This window comes from Mercenaria mercenaria, chromosome 3 (assembly GCF_021730395.1).
Source record: "Mercenaria mercenaria strain notata chromosome 3, MADL_Memer_1, whole genome shotgun sequence".
In the NCBI taxonomy this organism is placed as follows: Eukaryota; Metazoa; Mollusca; class Bivalvia; order Venerida; family Veneridae; genus Mercenaria; species Mercenaria mercenaria.
In genome coordinates this window covers 51,209,505-51,235,757 of record NC_069363.1, presented here as the reverse complement: position 1 = coordinate 51,235,757, position 26,253 = coordinate 51,209,505, and the positions used below count along the sequence as shown (strand labels likewise).

Genomic DNA, 26,253 nt, shown 5'->3' with positions numbered 1-26,253 from the left:
TTCCTTACTTTTATAATTATTTTCTTTTCTTCTCGTCAGCACATATGCTTCAAAATATACGAGGTGTGTTCGAAAAGTTCCAAGACTCCGTCGATATTTTCGTATGTTTTTAAGATACAAGAACCAACTTTGAACTAATTCCAGACATAAGCCTTGTTAATATATTTTAAAAATATTACATTCTATATTAATGCAATGAATAGTTATCGTGTCCATAGCAACCTCATATACGCAATGCCGGTCCACACCGTATTTTATACCTTCCTTTTGGGTTATATCCGCATGTTTTGCTGATCAAAACGCGGGAAACGTCATGTTTGTGTTGAAATGACATCGTAATCCACTTACGTTGACGTCAAATCATGTTTCTGCGTTAAAATAGACACACAGGTTCTCATAAACATGGATAGCGACATCATTGAAAACAAGCGAGTTATCATTCAGTTTTACCAAAGCATCGACGTTTCACCAAGAAGGACACGTGAAATGCTATATAAGTCGTTCGGTGAGAAGACATTGAGTCGTCTTGTCGTGTTTGAATGGTATAGCCGGTTTAAAGAAGGAAGACCATCAACGGAGGATGATAGAAGATCAGGAAGACCTAGCGTGAGAGCTCGGAAGGCTAGCGTCGTGAAGGCCGTGCTGGATTCGGACAAAATAATTTCAACACGCGAGATTGCAGAGTCGTGTGGCATTGGGGTGGCAACCGCACACAAGATAGTATCGGAAACCCTCGACAACCTATGGTTTAAGAATGTGTTTGACTCTTGGGTTCGGCGGCAAGAGAAATGTGTGCAGGCACTGACGCTGCCTTTGCGCTATACTGAAGTGTTAATTTTACTGTATCTTGGATCGTAATGAAAATTGGTACACAATTACAAGTATGGTTAATCTATGTGCGTGTGAATTTTTGATACAATACCCCTTCCAGTTTTTCTTATATGATAACAGTCTTTGAACTTTCCGAACACACCTCGTATATTATTTCAAAAGGTTTCATAAGGACATGATTTTCATCTGTTTAACAGCAATTGTTTTACTGACGTAAATGTCGCAATATATCGTATCTACGTTTGTTTTTGATTCTAAGTCAAACAATATATAGTAGTACTAGTTCCACCTCGGTCTTGCTAAATGCCAAGCAAACTCAACAATATGAAGTACAAATGTTACTTTCCTTGTATTTCTATATCTCATAAGCTATTAACTATTTTCTACTGAAACTGTTCTTCACTTAATTACATAAACTGTCAATGGACATATAAACTTAGATGATAATCAAACGGCAGTTATTTGTGGTATCACACAGTTTTGGGCACATTATTAAGATGTTGCGGCAGCGGTACTTTTCACCTTGAATACGTACGCCGCTTTTTTGTATGTTTTTTGTCTATTAGTAATGGAATTATAATCGGACAAAATTATTATCATATTTACTTCATGGTAAACACGAGTCTACTTTCTAGATGATTTATTTCTCATTCGTTTATAACTGACTTTCTATATGATTTATTTCTCATTCGTTTATACGGTGCTCCATTACAGAATTGTGTCTGTAGGCTTTTCTAAATAGATTCTTTTCCATGCTCATTTCCTAGAATATTCATATTTTTATACATAAAATCCCCAACATAAAGCACACAAAGCATCCTGAATATTAGACACTTACTCAAAATGGTATATTATCAAATTGACAAATAACTTGACAGAAAAGGCTGTGACCGAGCGCCACTTAAGAAATCATATCATTGAATATAATTGTAAAGTGTATAACTATAAACAGTCAAAATAACATGCTCAAAGCTTTAACGTAGTGAGCCCGTAATGCCAATCGGAAATTTCCGTATGTTATGTCGGCATCCTTCGGACATAATGGAACATTTCCTTTTCATAACAACTTGAGAACTCCGGAATCGCATACGGAGAATACGTATTCGAACGGAAAATGCCGAATGTCATTACAGGTCTACTATTTAAAATGTATCTTGCGCAAAAGCGTTACATTCAATGATATGACAGAGTTTTGAAATTAGTTTGGAAATGTCTCTTTACTTAAACATTGTCTTGTCTGGGTAATAAATACCTCAAAAAGATTATAACTATACTTTTCATAACAATTTGCCCCTTGGTTCTCACTGAGCAAATGAGTATGTGGAGTGCACATTATGTAAAAAAAAAACTTGCCAATACTCCCGCTTTCACAGCTTTGGGTAGTGTATAATCACCACTTGGATATGGTGCCTGCTTTTATTTCTGTCTTTTGGCAGTTTCTGTGATTTGCAGGCTCCATTACCTCAGATCCCCATTCCAAATTCCAGCTTGTTTAGTTCTGCCCATTGTTTTCTTGTTTAGGGCAAACCCATTATTTTAACTGGGGACCATATGCCGCTTTTCATGGAATTACACACTAGTGTATAATTGAAGGTTCCATGGGCACCGACGTATGAACACATCTGCGGATGTCTCTAAATTGTATGTTTGTACTTATAATATGTGTAAATGTTGAGTTCTACTCAACCCGGTGCTTGAGGGCACGCATTTCCATTACCGTCCATGAACAAGCTCAATCAAACCGAGCCTGCAACATTTTCATTTTTGTCGTGTTGAGCGACCTGTGGAGTTTCCATTTTTTTTATTTCAACTATTTTGTTGCAAATGTCTGAGAATAATTATATTACAACATAACATAAATTACCTAAATTAAAGATAGCATAATTGCGACATCCCTTATCATGTAAGTTAATTCCAGAAGATAATCTTCGTAAGTGATATGTAGTGAACATAAATTCTAGAACAATTACAGCCACGCGGCACATTAAGACTGTTGATAAAATCTCAAAGAATACTTTTTGAAGTAAACAGAATGCAACAGCACAGTGTGTGCTATTCAGTCTGTTTTTGAGAGCTTCGGTAAAATATTTAACGAAACACGTAATTATTATGATCCTTTCGAAGAACAGAGCAAACCAAATTAACAGCCTAGTCTGTTAGTTAAAAGTAATAAAATATGCAAAACCTACCAGGTGCCAGTACCGTGTAATGTGGAACTCTAATGTTCAGTTACATTGAACTGACTGCACGGTCCAAAAGGACCAGGGAATATAACAACACTGAGTCTGTAATAAGTAAAAACATAAAAACTGACAACATTAAATTCTCATTTTCCCCAGCAGTAGACATTAGAATATGTTATTCTGTATAAGGCTTTGTCGAATTATATATTGAGGCAGTCCTGTTTTTGCTAATCTATAACAGCGAATTTGAGCAAGTTTTGTCAAAATTGCTACAGATGTAAGTATTGATAAACTAGCTGACCACAAATTTATGAAATTATGAATGAAGTATTTCCTTGTCCGTACATTGAGTATCAGACAATTCCTAAGAATATTGTATCACACCACCGATTCTAATCATTGCAAACTGCTTATACCTTATACCGACAGACATGTTACATAATATACTAATGAGAATGCATGAAATTAACTTTGTAATGTGTAAAATATATACACATATATTTCTTTGCAGAAATATTGTAATGAAAAAAACAGCATGGTATACAATAACACACATGTTTATCTCGAACAGAAAGACAGTCTTTCAACGTTGAAAGATGATAATAGTTCAAGTTTTAGATTTCATGGTTGACATGAAAAACTACTTTCTGTCGAGCTCTTTTGAGGGTATTTAGTAGAAGGGACATGCAATACAAGTATAAAGTTACAAAGCAGACTGAATTTAGGACGCCTTTATGGACTATTTTCTTGAAAATGTATATTTTACATGCAAACTAACAACCCTGGAGAATCGAATTGTAATCAAAGCTAAATACAGTGGCATATAATTGATAGCACAGACTCGGCATTGAATGGCATTCTACGCTAATTCTATTTAGAATCTGGATTTTTTATACAAAATACACGCTGTGTTAATCATAGTATTCATACTCGTTGCTTACATACACATCACGGTAAAAACGTGTCAAATACTATATCCCGAACAAAATATTACAATGTGATCACGGATGTACAGCCTCATTAGTATGAGTACAAATGCATTACTTGTAAAAGATAAGTATAAAAGTCCAGATTCCAACATTTGATTAATCACATTTAAGCTCAAGTTTTAGTAAACATTACTGACACAAAGACATGCATATGAAAATCTAATTAAATGGATATTGGAAATAAGGTGCAAATATTGAAACAGAACTGATTTAATTTTCAGACAAAATATCGATGCAGCGTGCGCAGAAGTTATTTTTCCATACATCAATTTGTAGTGTATTAAACAAGGCATGAGAGGTGTTGCATATTTCATCATCTCTCATAAACACACTCAATCAAACCAAGTCTCGTTTGCATATCACAACAACAGTTTCTTGAGTGCCGTGTGGCGGCAGTACAAAGCCTGTCCTTTCTTTGACTCTGTGATGTTGTTACATTTCCTGGCCCTTTTAGAGCATTGAGCCCGTTCAATATTATTATGACAGAATTCCACAGCGGCCTGTGACATAGAGCAGGGTGTGAGTGATGTTGCACATGTCATCATCTTTAATGAACAGACTCAGTTTAACCGAGTATGCTAATGTTTGCTTGGTTGTGCTCTGTGCTTCCTTGGTATCTTCTTATTGGACTTTATTTACTTAATGTTGTATGACATAATTGTCTGTTGGTTGAGATACTTTCTGGGAACGTTTTATTCTATTTCTTTACTTAACAAAAGAGTTTGAATGAAATAGGAGGATCAATGTCAAAGTGATCGGATGTGGTATTTTTGTCAATGACCGTCCAAATAGTGAGTATTTATTTCTATTGTTCCTTCTATTTCTTTTTCTCTTTTAGTTCGTATCACTTTTTCTCTGACAAACATGACTTACGCGGAATGTCTCTGTCATGAGTAAGTTAATGAAAGAGTGACAGCTACATGGCTGAAGATGAATTAGGTATCCTTTTACAATATGCAAAGTATCCATAGCCAAACTCAGCGTTTTAGGTGAGAAATAGGCAATGAAAATTGGTCAGAAAAACCATGGTCTACATTGTATACAGAGGTGGGTTATAACAAGTACGAAATATTGGTATTAATGATATTTTACTTCTGGTCTGGTCCCAAATATACTGCACTTTATACAAATACATAACTGCATTTTAGCGAGTACTTTGGGAACATGACACTAAAACTGAACATCAAACAAAGTATTGGTATAACATTGATACCTGCCATATGTACGGATTGGCATATACGTTGATGATGAATCATAGTTCAATTACACCTTAATCTGCTATTATTGTCCTCCACTTACTTCTTGTTCAGTTGCCAGAGGAAGCACCAAATACTTGTCCCTAGATAAATCTTCTCGCAGAAACAAGTACGTTTAATGAGGTACAATTGAGTAAAAGCAGAAGATATCAATTTATCTTAATCAAATTTTAACTATATAATAGATAAGCTCTTGTGTAGAAATTTAAAGCTTTGTTTTGTGGTCAAATGCACAATAATAAAAATAGCGAATCTCTCATTTTCCTGAATTTCGGCTGTTTTCCTACAGACAATATCAATTTTATGTGAAGTTCAGCAAAATTATTTTGCAATTTGTGAATATATTCCAGAAGTACGAATTCTAAATTTGAGCCGTGCCATGAGAAAACCAACATAGTGGCTTTGCGACCAGCATGGATCCAGACCAGCCTGCGCATCCGCGCAGTCTGGTCAGGCTCCATGCTGTTCGCTTTTAAAGCCTATTGGAATTGGAGAAACTGTTAGCGATCAGCATGGATCCTGACCAGACTGCGCGGATGCGCAGGCTGGTCTGGATCCATGCTGGTCGCAAAGCCACTATGTTGGTTTTCCCATGGCACGGCTCATTTGAATAATTTTCTGATATACCATAGATTTACAATGCCATCTTGTCAGCATTGATATTCTGCAAGCTGTTGAATATGTTTTTATATATGCATTACGTTCATATTCCTTGAGAAACAGAGTACTTTCAGTTTTAAATTAGAAATAAAAGAATTGTATAATTTCAAATGAAGTGACATACATTATATTACTAGTATAAAAGATCTTTACAAAACAATAATTTCAACAAAATACCTTTATACAAAATTAGTGAATATATTTCGAATGTAAGTGCGAGGGAACCACATTTTAGCACATAAAATTAGAATTGATTTTGTTAAGGATGTTCGAGCCTTTTAGTTTTCTGGATATCCGCCATTTTGAAAAATGTTTTTTCGAATATTGCTTTCTAACAAAAGTTTTAGCAAGAATTAATGCTAAATAATGAAAATATGGCTAATAATGTACAATTTAACCAAATGGACTCTACTATTTGCAAAAAAATATTCATCCTTATTTTTGGCTGGCATTTGCTTAAATTGACTCACGATTTACAATGGGGTAGGGGTAGGTAATTTCAAATGTTTATTCTTAGACTAGTAGATCTGGTTTGTTTTTGATATTTTCCTCACTGATACATATAATGATAAGGTATAATTGAAATAAAAGTTTTCAAGATAGCACTTTATATTATTTAGAAAATATAAATTAAAACAAAAAGAACAAAAAATATCAAAATTGACCAGTTTTTAACAGTTTCTTTTCTTAATAAAACTCTTAGATGGACGATGACCCTAACGTTTTCTTTCCATTTTGAAGCATTGTCGTGTGTCATTAAGCTGCAAAATATTTTGAAAATCTTAACGTCAGAATTTTTTTATAGATCTAAATACGTTTTTTTTTCCATTGAAAATAGTGTGTGTGTGTGTGTGGAGGTGGGGGGGGGGGGGGGGGGGGGGGGGGGCTTGTGGTGGTGGTGGTGGTGGGGGGGGGGGGGGGGAAGGTAATTATGTCAACCTGTAAAAATGAAAGAGACTTGTTAGTAACATTTATGCTTATATAATACTGACATCACCTTGTATTCATATTAAGCTGTATTTACCTGAAATCTCTATAACATTAAGTTGGATATTATATGTTTTATAAAGTACTACCATTATTTCAATTTTCAAAATTTCAGAAATGCTTAAACAATGGGTGAAGAAAATGCCCTATAAATTTAAAACGAGTCCGGTGATCTGTGTTTTTTCTTCTCTTGTTAGTCTTGGAAACTAATGTTCTTCAAGCTCACAGAGTATGAAAAAGTTCTTAACGTTAGAAAAAAATCGTTCCTACATCCTTAAGTAACTTGATAAAATGCATACATTTTTTATACTCATAATGTAGTTCTAAGTGATACCATTAGTCAATAAATTGGAATTCTAAGAAAAAAGAAACACACGATTTTGTAATAGCACATCTGCGATATTTTTATCATGTCTAAATGTTAAACATAATTATTTTGCAAAGTTCAGAAGTAACCTGTGTACCTCATTTGGTCTTTTAAAGTTGGACCCAAATTATATTTGCAATGCCAACAAAATAATGGTGTGTAATACAGTATACTTATGTCACTAGTTTGTGTAGCTGTATGTTGTAACGTTCATTCACCTACAACTACAAAGAAAATAATAAAAGTTAATTAATTGAAACCTGGTAATGTGACAGTGGGAATACTGATGTATACATGTTTAATATGTCCTTTCGTCATTATGTCTGTAAGATTGTGGTGTCTATACTATTTCATAAATGACTCTCTCTCTTTCTCGTCATTTGTGCAGTTATTGAAATAGATATGTAAGAAACCTTGATTTTAGACTAACCAGTCTATCAAATGAATCATACATTATCTTTTACATAGTCAAACATGTATTTTACTTTTCTTGTTAGTAAACTTGTCATTATGATATTAGCGATATCATATATCATAACATTCCATTAGTACCAGGTTGGCATTTGTTTAACTGGAGTTCTTGTACTGTAGTTAATTTCGCGAACTTATGCCTTACGTATAACGTATTTAAAAAGAATAATATGCTATAACAGTGTTCCTGATCTTGGCATATTTCTACTGCATTCAAAACGAAATAACACCTGTCCTGACATAATGTACATATTCTTATTACAGGCCCACATTTGCATTTTTATTTCTCATTCGGCAATCAAACAACTTATCTAATATCCCAGTTATCTTCTTCCTCTTGAAACTATTCTTCACTTATCATTGAATAAGCTGTCAACAAACCCATAAGCTACCAAATACTCAAGCGGCAACTGTTCTCTCTATCAGAACAACATAAAGGCTATTATTCACCTTGAGCGGAAAAAATTGTTTACTATATGCTTATTTCTATTAGTTCTGGAATTATAAGCCGATAAAATACTGCTCAGGAAGATAAGCTTATTTACTTCATGTTAAACAAAGATTTATTGTTTAGATAATATATTTCTTATTTTTATAATGTGATTCTGCGAGAACAATAATTTGAGCCGTACCATGAGAAAACCAACATAGTGCATATGCGACCAGCATGGATCCAGGATCCATGCTGTTCGCTTTCAAAGCCTATTGCAATTAGAGAAACCGTTAGCGAACAGCATGGATTCTGACCGGACTGCGTGGATGCGCAGACTGCTCTGGATCCATGCTGGTCGCTGTCAGGATACGAGTTATATGACCCAGGGAAGTGCCTACGCCTTTAGTATCTTGAACAATGAAAGGGTCCAATCGCTAAGGTGACTATGTCTTAGACTAGCTGACAAACGAAATAGAATGTCCTTTGTTAAAACGTAGATCTGGTGAGACCAAATATCTCATATATATAGAATTTTCCTCTGGCTACCTTGCCTAAATGATTCGTGTACCAATGATTTGTGAATGCTTTCTATTATGAGCTACATAATTTCAGGGGTCAGGCAAATCTCTAAATGTTTTAAACTAACAATCTTCAATTAATACTGATTAGCTCAAACTCCTATAGGCTGGAGACCCTATACTTGACTAGTCTTTTTGTTGAAGTTCCCGTCAGACAATGTCTTTGAATCAACAACATACGAGTCCTATCGCATAGATGCTCGGCCTCTGTCTTCTTAATTGCAGTTCTAACTCTATATAATTGCCCTGACTCCTGGATGCTCAGCGCCTATATGCTATCACATGTAGCATTCAACTACCATATAGGTATATCCCCGATGCCTTGGCTGTACTTCGCCAATAACGCTGAACCGTCGATAAGCTGGAACTCTCCTACTCTCAGTAGATTACCAAACTATGGGTCTCTGTCTCAGCTTTCCGATGCTCAGCCTATATTTGCTATAGTCTATAGCATTCAACTACCATAAAGGTTAAACTCCTATGCGCTGACCCTATAGCTCGAAACCTTGTTGAAATTCTGCAACTCTTCTTTAGTGTATGAACTTCAAACGTCTTCTTTTTTAATAATTTATCTGCCCTGACAGGGTAGTTGCAATAACGTCCTTCTCAAGGTACTGGGAAAAATTAGTTGAATCCTCGACGTGTCTTCTTCAATCGCTGGATACCGAATGAACTCTCTGTCATCCATCTACCTATTTATACCCTAGCAGACGTGCTATTTATAGAACTTGTTTCTGATTGGTCCAAATTTATACATAGTATTTTACAACGAGTACTTGCTCTAACAAATATCTGGTTCCCTTTAACTATTTTATATGATATAATATGTGATGCTGGGATACAGCTATCGCCATAATGAACCCAAATAAGCCGTAAATGACCCAAATCCTTTTATTAACATCAATTCAACAATAATTATAGCAATGACACCATGAAAAGGGGTTCGAGCACTATCTGTGCTTATGTGTTACGTTATCAATATATCGGATATACAAATTATTCTGACAGTCGCAAATGCACTATGTTGGTTTTTTCATGGTGTTGCTCAATTGTGTCTGTCCGTTTTTCTGAATGGATGCTTCTATTGTCTCATTTAGTAGACTATTCCTATTTCTGTAGTTTTAGTTCTCATGTTGAAGCAGATAAAACCGTTGGAATATTTGCATCTGACTCCAAATGAGGCATCAATTTGACAAATAAAGTAACCTCTTTTTAAGCTTTGCCCAAGCACTATATTAAAGAGCATAGTTTTATCATCTTAGAAAATATATTTATATAACGGTAAATTCTTATGTTGTGCATGAAAATATGAATAAGAAAGCAAACGTTCTAACAGAAGTGACAAACAAAACTTTGATAAATAGTCAAAATCGTATGCCACAAAGGAATAAGACATCTAAATTATTACATTCCATAACATGACCTAATGTTAGAAGTATCTTTTGAAGTCTGAAGTACTTCTTCTTCGGTCAAACATTTTAGAAATGCATATGAAGCCATAAGATGCCCAAGATATGATACTGACTTATAATTCATATCCAACGGATTTTCACCGGGCAAATTTTAAATTCACTGGTATGTCCTACCTGAGAAAATATGTGGCAGGTTGCTGCCTTTATCTTGTTGCAATGCCTGAGAATATGGTAGTACTCAAAGTTATAAAACAAATTACTTATCTCATATGGCAGATATCATAGTTGTGGTATCGTGGAACACGTAGATTAATCCCAAAAGTTTAATTTAGTTGCTGTATGGGACGTACCACTACGTCCTAGTACAAGCTACTTTTCTTGGTTGCCACGCGTCATATTAAGACCGCTGATCACATCTTAGAACGCATTATATTTTCCAAGATTTTTATGTTTAACATATTGTGCCCTTTGTTACCACATGCGTGTTCATGACTGGAATAAAGAGTGAGGATTAGGGTGTTAGTGCTCAACCTTTACCCTGCTAAATTTCTAAAATGGACTGGCCCATCATTGTTTTGGCAGTACCACTTATGATTAAAAGGGGTGTTTATTGCAAATTTACTGACTGAATAGCGAACAGTGCTGACCATGATCTTCGTCTGCACTGGTTGCAAAGGCAAAATGACTTGCCGCCAGCAGGCTATAAGTTAGAAGTTTAAATATCAGTAGTGTCTTACCATTGGCCATTCAAAAGATAATCCAATCCGTCCATATCTTACTTTGTCTATTCTTTGTGTGTATAACAACCACAGACATTGCTGTACGGTGACAACTGGAAGTTTGCGTCCGTTGAAAGTGGCTTTTTTCTGTTGGAGATTTATGTTATTGTTTTCATGTACGCCTAAAGTAATGCTTTATGTATAACATATGTAGTGGAAAAATAACATGACTTATTTTTTAGCATATTCTTCCGAACGGGGTCAGATGATACAAGCCCAAATCGTAGATTTCATAGTTGACATGAATAATCACTTTCCCGTTAGATCTGTCAAATGTCTTAAGGAGCAGAAACATGCAACACATGTATCAATTAACAATTCAGGACAGGGCTTAGGTCGGGTTAATGGAATATCTTCCTATAAATGTATACTTGCATGCAAAACCATACTAGAGATTTTAATGGTAACAAGTGCAACGGGACATTTACAAATTAGTTATTGTAGTTCACATAAACTTATGTTCTAAAAAAGTGTTTGCACTTACTAGTAATAACATACTAGTATCAAGAATTAGGGATTGTGTGTGTTTAAAAATAACATTTAACGGCATAGACTTCTTCGGCTTCCAAGCATTACAAGAATGAAAAAGGTGAAAACAAAAACATAATGATCATGAACTTGTCATATATATATATCACTAAGATTTCGTGCTTGTCAAAACATCTTGCTTATCGACACTACTTGACAAATAAGCAACAAGTCAAAAGTTTTTCCGCAGCCAGAAATGTATATTCAGATCAGTCATAATGAATGTCCTTTTAATGATCTCAAAATAATTGTGGTCATCTGCAGGTCATGGCAATCTAAATATATTAAATTATATCCTAAAAAATCTATTATCTATAGTTTTATGCAAACTAACCACACTTTCCTAACAAGAATCCTAACAGAAGTAATGTAAACACATTTCCATTTACTCATCTCTATCAAAGGTTATCAGCTCACTGAACAGCTGATTATTTGTTTACATGTAATGTATATACGCGGATATTGATGACGTCATACACAACCTGATTTTACAATTTAATATTAAGAAAAAGCATAATTCCACAAATCTCCGATAATCGTGGTAATCCTACATCACCACCAAATTATAAAATTTTTGTATCTAAGTCAAATGTACCACATGATTCAAGGCGAAAATTGTAGAAATAAAAATATAAACAAGAAGATATATGCTCAAAAACCGTCCCTAAATTTTCAATATTTCCTTTTTACAAATTTCATATTTTATCATTCGAATAAAGTATTAGTGTATCACACATCTACGAACAAAAAAAATCTGTACAGGATCGAAAACCTGTCACGTGACTTGCTCCATGTCCCACACGCGAATTTTTTTAGCATACCAATAAACCCACCGCCTCCTGGCGGCGGGTAATTAAATGCCCTCCCACCCAAAACAATTAAATTAGCACATAAATTCAGTCTTAATTACTTGATAAACCGCAAGCCGCTATTTCAATTGCAGGTAATTTATCATTTGTGATATTTTAATCAAGATACAATGAATCAGTCTCCGCAAAAACTCCCTCAGTTTTCATTTTCTACAATAATGAGAGAACACTAATTCTTAAATGCTATATTTTAGACCACTGCCTTTGACTGAAACACCAGAGAAATATTGCTACTTTACTTGTTAAAAGCTATATGGTTACCTAATTCCGGCCTGTATCGGCGGAACTGTGTTACGATAGGAGTTTTGTTTAGAAACAACGAAAAAGAGCAAAGCCATCGAATCCCACTGAGATTATTTGTACCATGCTTTCTGTTTATGAACAATTGCAGTTGTACTCGCTAGCTGAGAACCAGTGTCGTGATGAGCTACAGAAAGGAATTTCACTTTATAATACTTTCGAATCCTTCGTCGACGACTTGTTTATAGTAATGTTTTCAGCTATTTTTTGATGAATATATGATTTCGAAAATCCTCTCCGATTTCTACATGTTTTCAGTGAACTTTAAATACAAAATATAATTTGAACGAACAGTTTTCTGTATTTTAAATTTAAGGCCTATGTTTTGACGTGATCTAGCTATGGAAATATACAGAAGGAACAAATCTGATTAGATTAAAACTTGAAGTACAGAAATACACCTGTCAAAATCCGATACATTATGACCCTTAATAGACCGTTGGCGAGTCAGAGGAGGTGAAACAAACCGGGATTTACTAGATTTTAATTAACTTTTACACTGCTTAATATTTTAATGGACTGATCCATCATTCAATTTGGGCAGTACCATTTATCATTTAAAGGGGTGTTCACTGAAAATGTATGACTATAGCGAACAGTGCAGACCATGATCAGACTGCACGGATTGCAGCTGACTTGGTCCACTGTCGCAAGGCAAATAACTTGCCGCCAGCAGCTAAAGGTTAAACAATAAAATTGCCTAAATTGCAATTGCATTGGCAAGCTGAGAAACGGCTATTGCAATACAAATAAACCCAAATAGGCTCTTTCTAAATGAAAGTTGTTACATGCTCGATGGTATAACAGTATTATGTACTTCACAATATTTGTCGCGGGTCACTGACTAGCTTCGGCTTAACCTTGAATCATGGCGATGGTATTGATTGGCATATATTTTACAAGGTTTGTTTGTTCAATTACGCCAAGATGTATCATTATTGCCGGCCACTTATTTCTTGTTCTTGAGCCAGATAAAGCACCAAATATAAGTCTCATCCATTTTCTTTCTAATACCTTTCCACAGAAAAAAGTTCACTTAATGAGGTACAAATGGGTTGAACAACAAGATCTATATTTAGATTAATAGTATTTTAACTAGATAATAAATAGGTTTCTTAGCAAAAAAGCTGAAGTTTCGTGTGTAAAAACTAAACGCCAACTTAAACCAAAAAAAAAAAAAAAAAAAAAAAAAAAAGATATCACGGAAAGGCACTCCATTTTACAAATTCCAAACTAAAGTTCCTACTATATATCAATTTAAATAAATTGATATTTTTAGATATTAAGATAGTGTGTAATATTTAATGACATTATAGATATAAGATTGAATCTTGACAAAACGAAACGTTTTATGTACACTTTTGTTACACAAAAATACTTATATATATATATAAGTGGAAAATATGGAAATATATGGGTTTGGGAACAACTCTTTAGAATAGATTCCAATTTAAGTAGTTTAATATCTTGATATGATGCATATCAGATTTTATTTACACAAATTGTTTTTGTCTAATTTTGTATGGTCTTGCTGTCAGTTGTATAGATTGCTACCATTGCTACATTTTGTAGCAAACAGAATATATTATGTGAGGACAGAAATAACCAAATTAGCGATAATTTTTCATATTAAAGTTTTAAAATCTAACATATATTGACTACGGCAGAAGAGATTATCTTGCACTGGCCATCACGTTATCTTCAAAAGAATAGGCATAAATAAATTCGGCCATGACAAAAAAAAAAATACTTTTAATATTCTCATATTGTGCACATCATTTGTTCTTATAAATATAAACACAAAACGAGACAACAGTATAACAACACAGATCTTGTATCTTCGAAAATAATGCATAAACCGAGAATGTGTGCGGGACATCAAAGCGTTATATCAAAATAATTATAGAAGATATACGTTTTTTTTAGTGTAAGATCGAAATATTTGCATTTTGAAAATAACCACATACGAGGGGCGTTCAATATGTAATGTAACTCCGTATGTAGTTCCATAACCGCTAGCTATTTTTAGATGCGGTTCTCGGCACATTATAGAGCAATTTATTTGGAACACAATGCTATATAAATTATAAAAGTCGGCATGTTCAAAGTAAAAATATAATCATTTTAGTGAGGTGTACTGAGGTATACTGGACCATAATTATAATTTAGGTTTGTCCTGGGCATCCAGAGTCTCAGAAAAATAGAATAACTTGTAAAATCACAAAATTCTATCATTTATCTACGAGGTACAGCAATATTTGACGAATTTACGTTTGTTTTAAACTATTTATTTCATTTTTAATTTTACAACACAACTAAAAAATCTAAGCTCGAGGATGATTCCATCTGGAATGGGTTTTGAGAGCGATTAATTAAAGTTGTAATAACTAGTTTCGCAATCGAGAATTAAAATACTAGTATCAATTTAAAATACAAGAATTTTTTAAACGATGATTATCGCGCCTGACAAAATTGCAGAGGCTTATTGTACTCACCTTATCATTTTTCGAGTAAAAATATACACACTCAATCTAAAACTGTTATAATCTTTTTTATTTTAGTTTTCACATGTTTTTGTGAAGATCATGATTTGTTTTATCTGTTTAAACTGAAAATTGAACTATAGTTCTAGTTGTTGAATAGTAGAATCAAGGAACTGCGTATTACAATCTCAATATTTTGGACATAAAATTGTCCAGTATACCCGAGTACACCTCAATCAAATGATTATATTTCTACTTTGAAACTACTAATTTTTATAATTTAAATAGCATTGTGTTGCCAATTAATTGCTCTATAATGTGCCGAAAACCGCATCTAAAAATACTCAGCGGTTACGGAACTACATACGGAGTAACATTACATATTTAACGCCCCTCGTACATTTACTTATCCATTGAAAACACAAAGCAGTGCAGTACTCTTTTGTCACTTGTCAACGTAGAATTCTGGAAAGAAGAAATATTTTAAGAAAAGGAACAGATACAATTTCCATTTAGCATTAGCGTCTGATATCTTCCATTACTTGATATTAATGAACAAAGTTCTCTGAACCAGAATATCTTGACTTATAGACTGCAACATGAGAAACATTAATAAATTATTTACGGCTGGTTTGATGTTTTATTCCGGTCGGGTTACAGAATTCCTTAGCGGCAAGAAGACAAATGCATTTGGCTTACAAATATTTTATTTGGTACTTTATTTAGTGTATATTCCTCTATCCAAAGTTACTATTCATATACGCCTTTACCTTGTAAATAATATACATTCGTTTTTTTTTTATCTAACGGGTACTTTCCAAACATAACAGACATTTCCTAGAACCTTTTTCTACGGACAGATTTATTTTTAAACTATTACACATACCCACTGTAATATTTGCTCTATCAACTTAGGAGATCAGTGGGGTATGTTACCACGCTCGTTTTTTAGTTTATAGACAGTATAAATGTATTACCAATTTGAATTTGATTGGTGTTCAAATAGACCCAAGAAAAGAAACAATCTATGAATTAAATTTCATGACAAATTAAATTTACTGACACATTTTATTGATGTTTTACTTTTGCACATATGCTATTACATAATCGATACCAATAATTTTATAAAAATAACCTGAAACACATTTTTGATTTTTTATCTTAGAAAAACTTAAAAATGAATGCACATTTTTATCATAACTTTTTGTCCTAAGGACAACTCTATTTTTACTTTATAAGTGGCTTAATTCTCCCCGTACTTGAACTCAGTGTTGATAAATATGCTGGGAGTACTCATTTCATTACCTCTCATGAACAGACTCAATCAAACCGAGTCTGCTAGTATGTTGCATAATTGCGTTCTATGCTTTTAATGATCTTTTTCACAGACTTTATTTACATCACACACAGTAGGACGAAAACATAAAACTCATGCATGGGTATCATATGCATTGCATTTTACTGAGTTATTTCGATAAAATACTCGCATTTAGACTGATCTGAAAAAGGAACAAATAACCCATTTCTAGATAAAATAGTTCAATAAATATGTTTCCTCTTTGTATATTTCTGAGAACCTTTGTTGTTGAAGATGATTTCCTATACATATATTAGCAATATATGTATACACTGTCACTATAACATACACACATCTTGTAAAAAGTAAACAATAACAAGCATATACCGCATTTTCATTCCCTTTCTGTCTTCTTGCTTGTGAACATACACCACTGTTTGTCACTGCACTTTGCTTTTCCATTACATCTAAACTGATTTTTTAAAAGTTTTTACCTGCTGAAACATTATCATACAATTAACTAGAGTCCGCAATTTTACTTTCATATTTAACCCAAAAGGAGAATCAATAAGTTGCGCTAAAGCTTGCGCAATAACAACTTCCGAAATTCTTTGAGATGAATTTTTTAGTGACATAGTTCAGTTAAACATCTGTGTCCATTTCAGCACACTCTCTTTAGTTGAGCCTAGTCTTTATCATATACTGTCTTAATGTATGCCTCGTTGTTGTCTTCCACTCCACTCATACCTCATCCTTCCCTGTGAGTTTTATTGCAGAACAAAAATGTCGTAGTATCCTTCATCCATATCCTTAATCCCCCAAGATATCCCCACTCTCTGTACCTGTATTATTTTACTCTTAGATTAGTTTATTGCCGCAGAAGCTTCGTAACTGTCAGCTTCACCCCAAATTCCATACCGACATACTCTACGCCGCCCTAAACTGTACCGCACCTGTTTTTCATTCCACCTTCAGTTCAGTTCCATATTGTGCCTTGACATTCCCTACCCACGTTATCGCTCTTTCAACATACACCCCACTCCCTCACTTCTACGTCCCCATATTTGTTCACTCTTAAGGTCAGTTATGTGCTTCTTACTATACTCTCCCATATTTTCCATGCACTTTTTTGTTTTTCTTTATATAGTAGTACTCCATCCCCATCCCCAAAGAAACTGCTGACAATTCTTGTTTTTTAATTCCCATTTCCTTGTTACTGCCCTCTCCCATTCTGCTTGTGAATGGGCGTATTATGTCCCGTTAGACGAAATTTGTCTTGTAACTTGGTGGGGTTATTGTCAACGAAAATACATGTTTCATAATGTACCAAGACTAAATCAAATAAAATGGAGTCAATATTGCAAATCTTATAAAAAGAATACAATCGAAAATATACTGGCGGTAATCTAAAAGTAAATGATAATGGGAAAGCGTTCAAAGACAGCAGTTCCCTCTTATCTTAACCCTATAAATTCTGAAGTGCATTCATGTTTAAACAGCAGGTACGTGGAGGGTTATGAAGTTCTATTAAGATCAATTGACCTTTTTACATTTATTTTAACATCAAGGAAATTCCTAGTACAAGAATGTAGCAGAATCAAACAACATTGATGTGAAATCATTATTATGCGTAAGAAACTTATTTTCGTGGATATCACGCTTGAGTCAAACCACAAAGTAAATTCCACGAAATCAATAAAATTCACCTTCATTTCAATTGAAAAGTCCACGAAATAACCGTTTCAGCAGCAACAAAACACGTCTTCCTGCCTATGAAATTGAATTAATTAACAGTTATACAAAGGTAGACTTAGTTGAAATTCAATGGATATTATTTCATCTAGAGGAATGTTTTGTATCAGGAGATAAATCGTCTATTGCATGGTGACACGATCAATGGTTTTAGTCCAGACTTTCTGAAATAACAAGAGCGAACATGAGAAATATCAATCAATTGTTAACGGTTGTGTTGGGATGGTTTTATCTCTGTCGGCTTAATAGTAGAAAACAAGTAATGGGTCAGCATCATGCAACAGCTCAAGTTACAACTTCACGCCTCCTTTTGTAAAAATGGTTAATTTTATTAAATACTGAAGGGTTATGAATTCACATGACAACTCAGTTTTGTCATTTTTAACTTTCCTATTACAAATTGGAGACACAAATTAAGTGTCTATCTTTACGTGGCCGCTTCAGTATTATATACTTCTATATATGTACCCATTTTTAAAGCCAGCATCGCAGCTAGGCTTTATGATTACAAGAGTTTTGTAATTTGTCTTAGTATTGGAATTTAGATACATTTAAAACCATAATCAACTGACGTTGGATGGTTGATATAATATATATGAGTAGCTGGCTTTTATTGTGTTGCGGCACATCTGGGCAACTGTCATGCTGTCTTTGCTCGGAAAATATTTTTTTTCTTTTGCTGAAGTATAAACAAACTTTTTTTTTTCAGTTAATGCTTTCGGCAGGACAACCCACGCATAGTACACAATTAGAACTATTCACGAAAGAAATGAAAATATTTCAAGTCAACAATAGGCATTGCTTCTTGAGTTAAGTTGAGATTTTAAGTCAGATCATATTATTTAAAAGTGGTTTCGATTTCTATAACAATCTTTTCTGTTAAATGCTTCATTGGTTCCACAGTCTTTATAGACATTGATAAAATTTTTTGAACAGGTGCATGGTTCATGTTTGCCTAACTTCTTATCTTTTCAGTGTATTTCGGCAGAAAGGTAGCACACGTGCAATAAAAATTCCAGCTTCTACATCAGAACCATCAGAAGTTTTATTGCCAACTGTCACGTAAGAATTGCCAAAAATAATCCGATTATACACTGCATAACGGTGCCAATAACTAACATCTTTAATATTTACGACACATTAAGTATGCTTTTCGGCATGTTTTCGTAATGAGCTTAATCAGTAATAATACTAAATTCTAGACTGTTGTAACGTAAGTTTCTGTACTGACTTGAGCAGCCAACACCTTATATGTCAGTAAATGTCTGTAAAATTATTATTGTCAAAGTTTCTATATACTTCTGTTATAGTTGATGCTATCGCTAGATATATAACTTGTGACTACAATTAAGAAATGAATTTTTTTCTTCGGTGTTCATGCGAAATGAACGACAGAATATGATCGGCAAATCCATGAATCGCGCTAGCCGAAAACATACATTTCATTTCTTATATTTACATTATATTTCCTTTCCAATTGTAAACAAGATTATATTATGAATTGCACACATTTTGTTGCATTTAACATTAAAATCAGTTTTCCGGCAATTCTGTTTACCAGCACGGATGTGCAGCTGATACTGATCTACACTGATCGCAAGGCAGAACACATCTTGACCAGCATGGTAAGCGTTATTGCATGAAATGTATTTATAGGCAGAAATTCTTCTTAACGTCTTACACATGTATATTTAACGTATGCATGGCTAATGCACTTTCAAATTTGAACACTGCTAGCTTTAAGGGCACGACCGGCTAGATTTTCTCTGTATCTATTTTGTTTGTGTGTCAGTATTCTGTATTAATCTGCAGGATTAGGGCTGTTATAAAACACACGCCCCGTGTTCACAAAACATTTCCAGTCTCAGCTGAGTTTGATAACGAAACTTTATTTGTCGTTTATATCTAAATAGCATTTTAAGTTAATAACTGTTTTCAAGTGGCTATTCAGTATTGATGGTCAGTCTCAATTGGAATTTAACCTTGAAGTTATACCAAAAATGATATTAAAATTTCAAACTTAAACTCAGCTGAGACCGAAAAATGTTTTATGAACACGGGGCCTGATCACTGATGTTCATTATGTATCTATAACTTGAATGCTTAACAACACTTGGTACAGAGTCATAAAAAAATGGCTGTGACAGCGGATAATTCAGCGGTAATTAATTATTTTTCAAACAGCACAGCTATAGTATACAACTATTGAGGCCGAGTTGCAGATGATATTATCTATTGATGTATTCAGTACACTATATTTCACAGAAAACTGGCTGGAAGACTGGCAGCTAATAGTTAAGACAAATTAACAACAGAATCGAACCACAGTTGTTGTTCTGTATGACTGCTAACAGTTAATACAACTGCTCTTCTAGTACATGCCTTTTTGCTAACCTTAACCAAGGTTATAAGGTGAGCTGTTACGTGACCTTGTGTTTGTCGTCCATCGTCCTTAACATTTGTTTCTGCTTACACACTGTAAGTCACGATTGTGGCCAAAACTTAACGAAACTAAGTCCAAATGTTTTCCTGGATAAAATCCTGGATGAGTTTGAAACTTGATAATCTAACTAAAAATAAATAGGTCACAGTGACGTCACCGTTTTTATAGAAATTAACTGTCTTATATTGGTAATTTCTAGTTAGAATGTTTGTCTTTATAAAATCTAAGCCATGTTCAAAACTGGGTCAGCTGGGGTCAAAACGTTAGTCACTAGGTAAAATTATAGAAAACAGTGTTGACATTCTACCTGGTCTTTATGAATCCTGCCCGTACCGTTTAATTGTCTCTATAAGATATAAGTCAAGGTCTAAACTGTGTATTCTTGCATACCAGACGGGGATTTCCGGTATTTTTACCGATGCTGGAAAAATCCGTGTAAGATGACTCTCGTGCTTTAAATGACATATTACGAACTAAATATATGTAGAAGATTTATGTAGTTATTTATATTTTATTTCAAAAAACGGAATAAAAATCCAATACGTTGACAGTTGCTGTTTGTTCCTGATAGTATATTTCTCTATTCAAAATACGTTATTTTATCAAAAATTCATAACGTTACGCTGCAATTGATTAAACAAAACCGGAACTAAACATTGTTATTTGTCTTTGAAACGTCATTACGTCTTTCCTGTTTACGGACGTTGCTTTCCCGCGCTTTGTTCAAATACGCTGCTATAAGAAATAGTTCTAAAAAGAAAGCCGTTCGATTGATTTTATTTTTTATTATTATTTCTTGATATCGGTATGCAAAAAAAAAACAAAACAGATTCTGTCACTAGTTATAGGTGCAGATGGGAATATCCGGCTATCGGATTACTGTTTAGGCGGTAACTCGTCTGGAGCCTCGTTACGGCCTAAACAGTTACCCTCGAGGCCGGAAATTCCCATCAGCACCTACAACCAGTGAAAGAATCTTATAATCTGGGTCAAATTTTAAACGTTGTGTCTAAATTTTTGTCTCACTATAAGCAGTCATATTTTCAACTGATCTAAACTAACCTCATCAACATCTTTGCCTCTGTGAAATTTTGGTAACATTTAAAACTTCTGTCATATGAGGTCAAAAACGATGGCGTTAGGCCGAATCATAGGAAAACCTTATTCGCAAGAAGGAGGCCATAGTTTAGAAAATTTGTCTTTCTGTTATAATATAATTAAATACTCCGTATCGATTAAAAGCCCAAAAGGATACATCAACCGGGCCGCGCCCTCGAGATATTAATTCGCATGCATATATTATTAACCTCTTCACCGTGCTTAGATATATTAAAATATGCTTTTGCTATATATATTTTTCCTTACTATGACAATTTTAATGGGTAACCAATGCTGATTGTGCTTCTGATCGTAATTAATAACACCTTCCAACATATAAACATCCTTAGTATGACCTTTGCAATTATTAAAACCAACTGATTCCAGAGTCTTCTAATACCTAAGCGTAATACATATACTAGCATTATCAGGCGAACAAATTAATTATGCAAATTAAAGTAAATTTACGCAATGCATGTTCTATTTTTAAGTTGTGATATTGTTTTAATAAGCACAGTCTGCGAATATAGTATATTTCATCTTAGTATTGCTTAACTTAATTTCAATTGTTTCATTTTCTTGCTATTAGATTTACAACCGCTTGTCTTGAAGCGAACGCATATAACTGTATCTACTGCCTTATATTAAAAGCTTTAAAATTAATATAAATATTATATAAATACTATACATGATAAATTTGCTGATTTCCTTTACATTTAACAATCTTTATGTATGTTCAAAGGAATGCTTGATACTCATCTAGCTATCCGGAAATGTTTTTAATTGAATAGGTTATGTTGTGCGATTTTCAGAGCTCAAAATTATGCTGACTTGTTTAAAAAGATCCTTTGGAAGCATAGAATGTAACCAAGCAGAATAATAGCAGACTCGGTCACGCCCCTAGCACCGACTTAAAACGGAACTCTATTACATATCTTTTGCATTGACGCCATGATCTCAGAGGACTACAAAATATAAGAAGACTGAATTCAAGTACGTGGTGACTTTTTACTGCCACCACACGGCACTTAAAAATTGCTGTTGTGACAGTAAATAAAATTTGTAAAACGATTTTTTGGAAGCAAAAAATGCAGCCAAACAGAATAATACAGACTCGGTTTGATTGAGTCTGTTCATGAGAGGTAATGAAATGTGCTACACTTCTCACGCCCCCTAGCACTGGTTTAAAGTGGGAGTCTATTACACATCTTATGAATGGACTCCGTGATCTCAAAGGACCAGAAGACTCCAAGTACGGGAGATATTTTTCAGCCGTTAATAAAAATAGTAAATAAAATCTGTAAAACGATCCTTAGGGAGCACAAATCTACAGGGTCAATACCATAAAAGTATGTGTATGAAATAACTTGTTAAAAAACAAACAGCTTCGAAGCATGGCAGAAAATAGAGAGAAAAAGAAACAATTGCAAATTTGTTGTTTCTGTAAGTTTAGCCAATATCTTTAGTTTGTCTGCTAGATATTGATTTATTACATAATATATTGCCTGCAGTTATCAAGCGTGTTATGGATGCAAGGTCAATACAAATAGCAAGACATATATACGACACCTCTCTGTTGTATAATAACACAATCTGTATACCCAGTGCCTAGTTTTTACTAGTTCGTGTTATGTTACGACTATTTTATAATTAGATTTCTACAGAATATCACGGTCTGTGTCTATTTAATTGCATATGAACTATTATTTCATCAAGCGATTGACGTTTCATTTTGAATAAGTAACATTATAATAATGAAATATGCACTTTGTAATATAAACATATATACCAGCCTGGTACTGGTATCTTGATTTACTAGAAAGTGTAGGTATACGGAAAACCTGAAAACTCTTAAAGGCAAATATATAGGAAAAACAGAAATTTTCTGTATATATACACATGCATTTCAGGAAATATACTTACAGAATGGCTAACCGGTCGATAGTAAAAGTTTTTGTCAGAGGTCCAGAAGACGAGAGATAAATAGTTTTGACTGTTGACCGTCAATCCATTCCATAAATGAGTTATTGTATGACATCAGAATATAAATTTAATTCATTTTTCATGTTTTGGTATAAGCCCAAAATATGATGTTGAACTTTAGATGGGTCACATAGCACAAACAAGGTATCATGTAATAATCAACACTATTGGCACTCTCTTCTTAGGTCCTTGGGTAATATTTTTGACTATTTACCGGTTATACACTCTGTAAGTGTGTAGTATGAAGTGGATAACTGTTGTATCATGTTTATTGAGTTACAGAGAGACAACTATATAAATTTTGTGGTCGCTGAGCTTTAGCTTTCTATCCAGGGTTCTATCCACTTAAAGGACCTATCTAGTTATTTTCATACTTCTTTTGAAATAAGTTAGTCAGGCAGTGAACTAAGCAGTAAACCGTTTGTTGCAGTTTCGAAATTAAACGTTTCTTGGTTTTGTGGACATTTAAAATGTTGAACTAAATAATACACATTCACGCAGACGACATCAAACGAAATATTACAAATACTAAGGTAATGCTGCCAACAATACATAATTATGTTGACACTTTAAGATCGCAGCGCCCTCACATCAAAGAATCGCCCGCTGAGGGATCAGTTTAAATTTATACTTCTCGCTGCATAGCATACAAAATTACTTACCTCTTACATGTGTTCATGTTTTTCATCACGGAATTTGCGTAGCATTAATTCCATTCGCCTTGAGGAGTGCACAGGTAATATCCAGCCAGTACCAGGCTTATCAGACTATTATGACTTGTTATCCATAAACACTAATTAGCATGTGCAATGGAGTGAAGAAAAGCAATTAACACACGAACACTGCTTTAAAATCTTGATGCATCTTTATGCAACGCTATAGATGAAATGCTTTGATGTATTGTATTTTAACCGACAGCAAAAGGTACGAAAGATTTATAAATATTCTCTAACATTTAGCTCACTAAGCACTTCGGAACTTGTGTTAAACAAGACATGATAGAACGTTCGCCTCGTTTTCAGTCTAGGAATATTTTTGGCTCTTTGATTAAAACTGTTATTATTTTTCTCCCACTGAGAAATAGCAACAATTTATTCAGATGGCTGTCTCGTTCTATATTTCAGCGTTCCAATTCAAGATTGGAAACAACAGGCTTAAGGAGAGTATTATTAGTTTTATGTATGCTTTAACAAACATTTCTTTGTCTATTGTTGATTACACAACACATACCTCTCTGTTCAATTCCGATTTTCAAAGATTCTCTCTCTCTCTCTTTCTCTCTCTCTCTCCCTCTTTCTAGATCAATGTTGTTCTTATGAAATCTTAACAAATCGAATGGTATGTGCTCGGCCTATTGGAATATTGATCTATGCGGGAGAAGTCTGTCAAATTTAGTGAAAATTTTGGCTGCTGTAATATTTTCTCCTCTGCTAATTTGGGACGAATATTTGTTTCCGCTCATGTGTTTATAACCGCCGACATTGAATATAAAAACATGAATCTATCTAATTATTTTATATAATTTTCTTATTATTCATGCTTGGTTATCAAATAGTTTCTTGCATCAGTATTCGCAAAATGCATTTTTGGACGAATGAAACATGAAATTGTGTAAAGGTAAAGGTAAAGGTCTTGTTTATCATAGTGTCACCCCTATTGAAAGGGCCAGCCAAGTAGGCTTATGAGACACCGTTATTGTGCGTACCATTTACCTCCCAAATCATACCACCATGCCAGGCGCCAGGCGGATAGAAGTCGGTAACCATTCATTTAACTAGCTCCCGGCTCACGAACTGGCCGCCTTTCCGGAACGAGTCCCATGACAAACATCCCCGGGACGAACGCTCCCCATGGGGCTCGAACCTCCGACCTCCCGATCCCGAGGCGGACGCCTTAACCACTGGGCCACTGTGTATGTAATTCGTTTTCTCCCAATGTGTAAATGGCACTGAAATACAGCGTTATTGTTATAAACCCTTGAATTACATATCCCTTTTTTGGGTAAGTAACGTATTTGATACTTTCATTTTGAGTTAACGTTTCGGCAACTATATTCGCAATTAACGCTTACCATTGTCATTTCTGTCGCAACTTAAGCTTTAGTAAAGAGAAATACAGGCACATCTTTCTGAATATATTACACGAGAAAAAGGACATGATGTTTCATGCAGGCGGCGACACAAGGAGGAATAGTAAACACAACTTAATATATAATCTCGTAAAACACATCTATCGTATATGATACTTATGAAGTTAAGCCCTTTTGTTTTCCATTTACACAAAGACGGCTGCAAGTGTAGCTTCATTAAATCAAAACATTGTATGCACGTGGTAGTAAAAATGATGCGATAAAACAGAAATAATATTATGCTGGATAATGTTTTCATAACTTAATATAGTTTCTAATTATCTTTCAGACCTGTATCCGTATATATTACGGATATCTGTAGACTGATTAGAAAGTAAAGTATGGAAGAAACGAGATAGCATGTGAATGAATTAGATCATACGAACCTTTAGTCTGCTAGCGGCAAGTGACCTTTCCTTTGTGACC

At 34.2% G+C, this 26,253-nt stretch overlaps 1 protein-coding gene across 1 annotated transcript in view; it reads right to left on the bottom strand.

Moving 5' to 3' along the window:
- The window catches only part of LOC123525765 (uncharacterized), a 238,853-nt gene extending 214,168 nt beyond the window's left edge, over positions 1 to 24,685 (bottom strand). The window contains exon 1 of the mRNA XM_053538484.1: positions 24,362 to 24,685. Within this exon, the coding sequence (XP_053394459.1) occupies positions 24,362 to 24,387 (26 nt within the window). The 5' untranslated portion in view covers positions 24,388 to 24,685. The remainder of the gene's footprint in view (positions 1 to 24,361) is intronic.
- Positions 24,686 to 26,253: the final 1,568 nt, after the last annotated feature.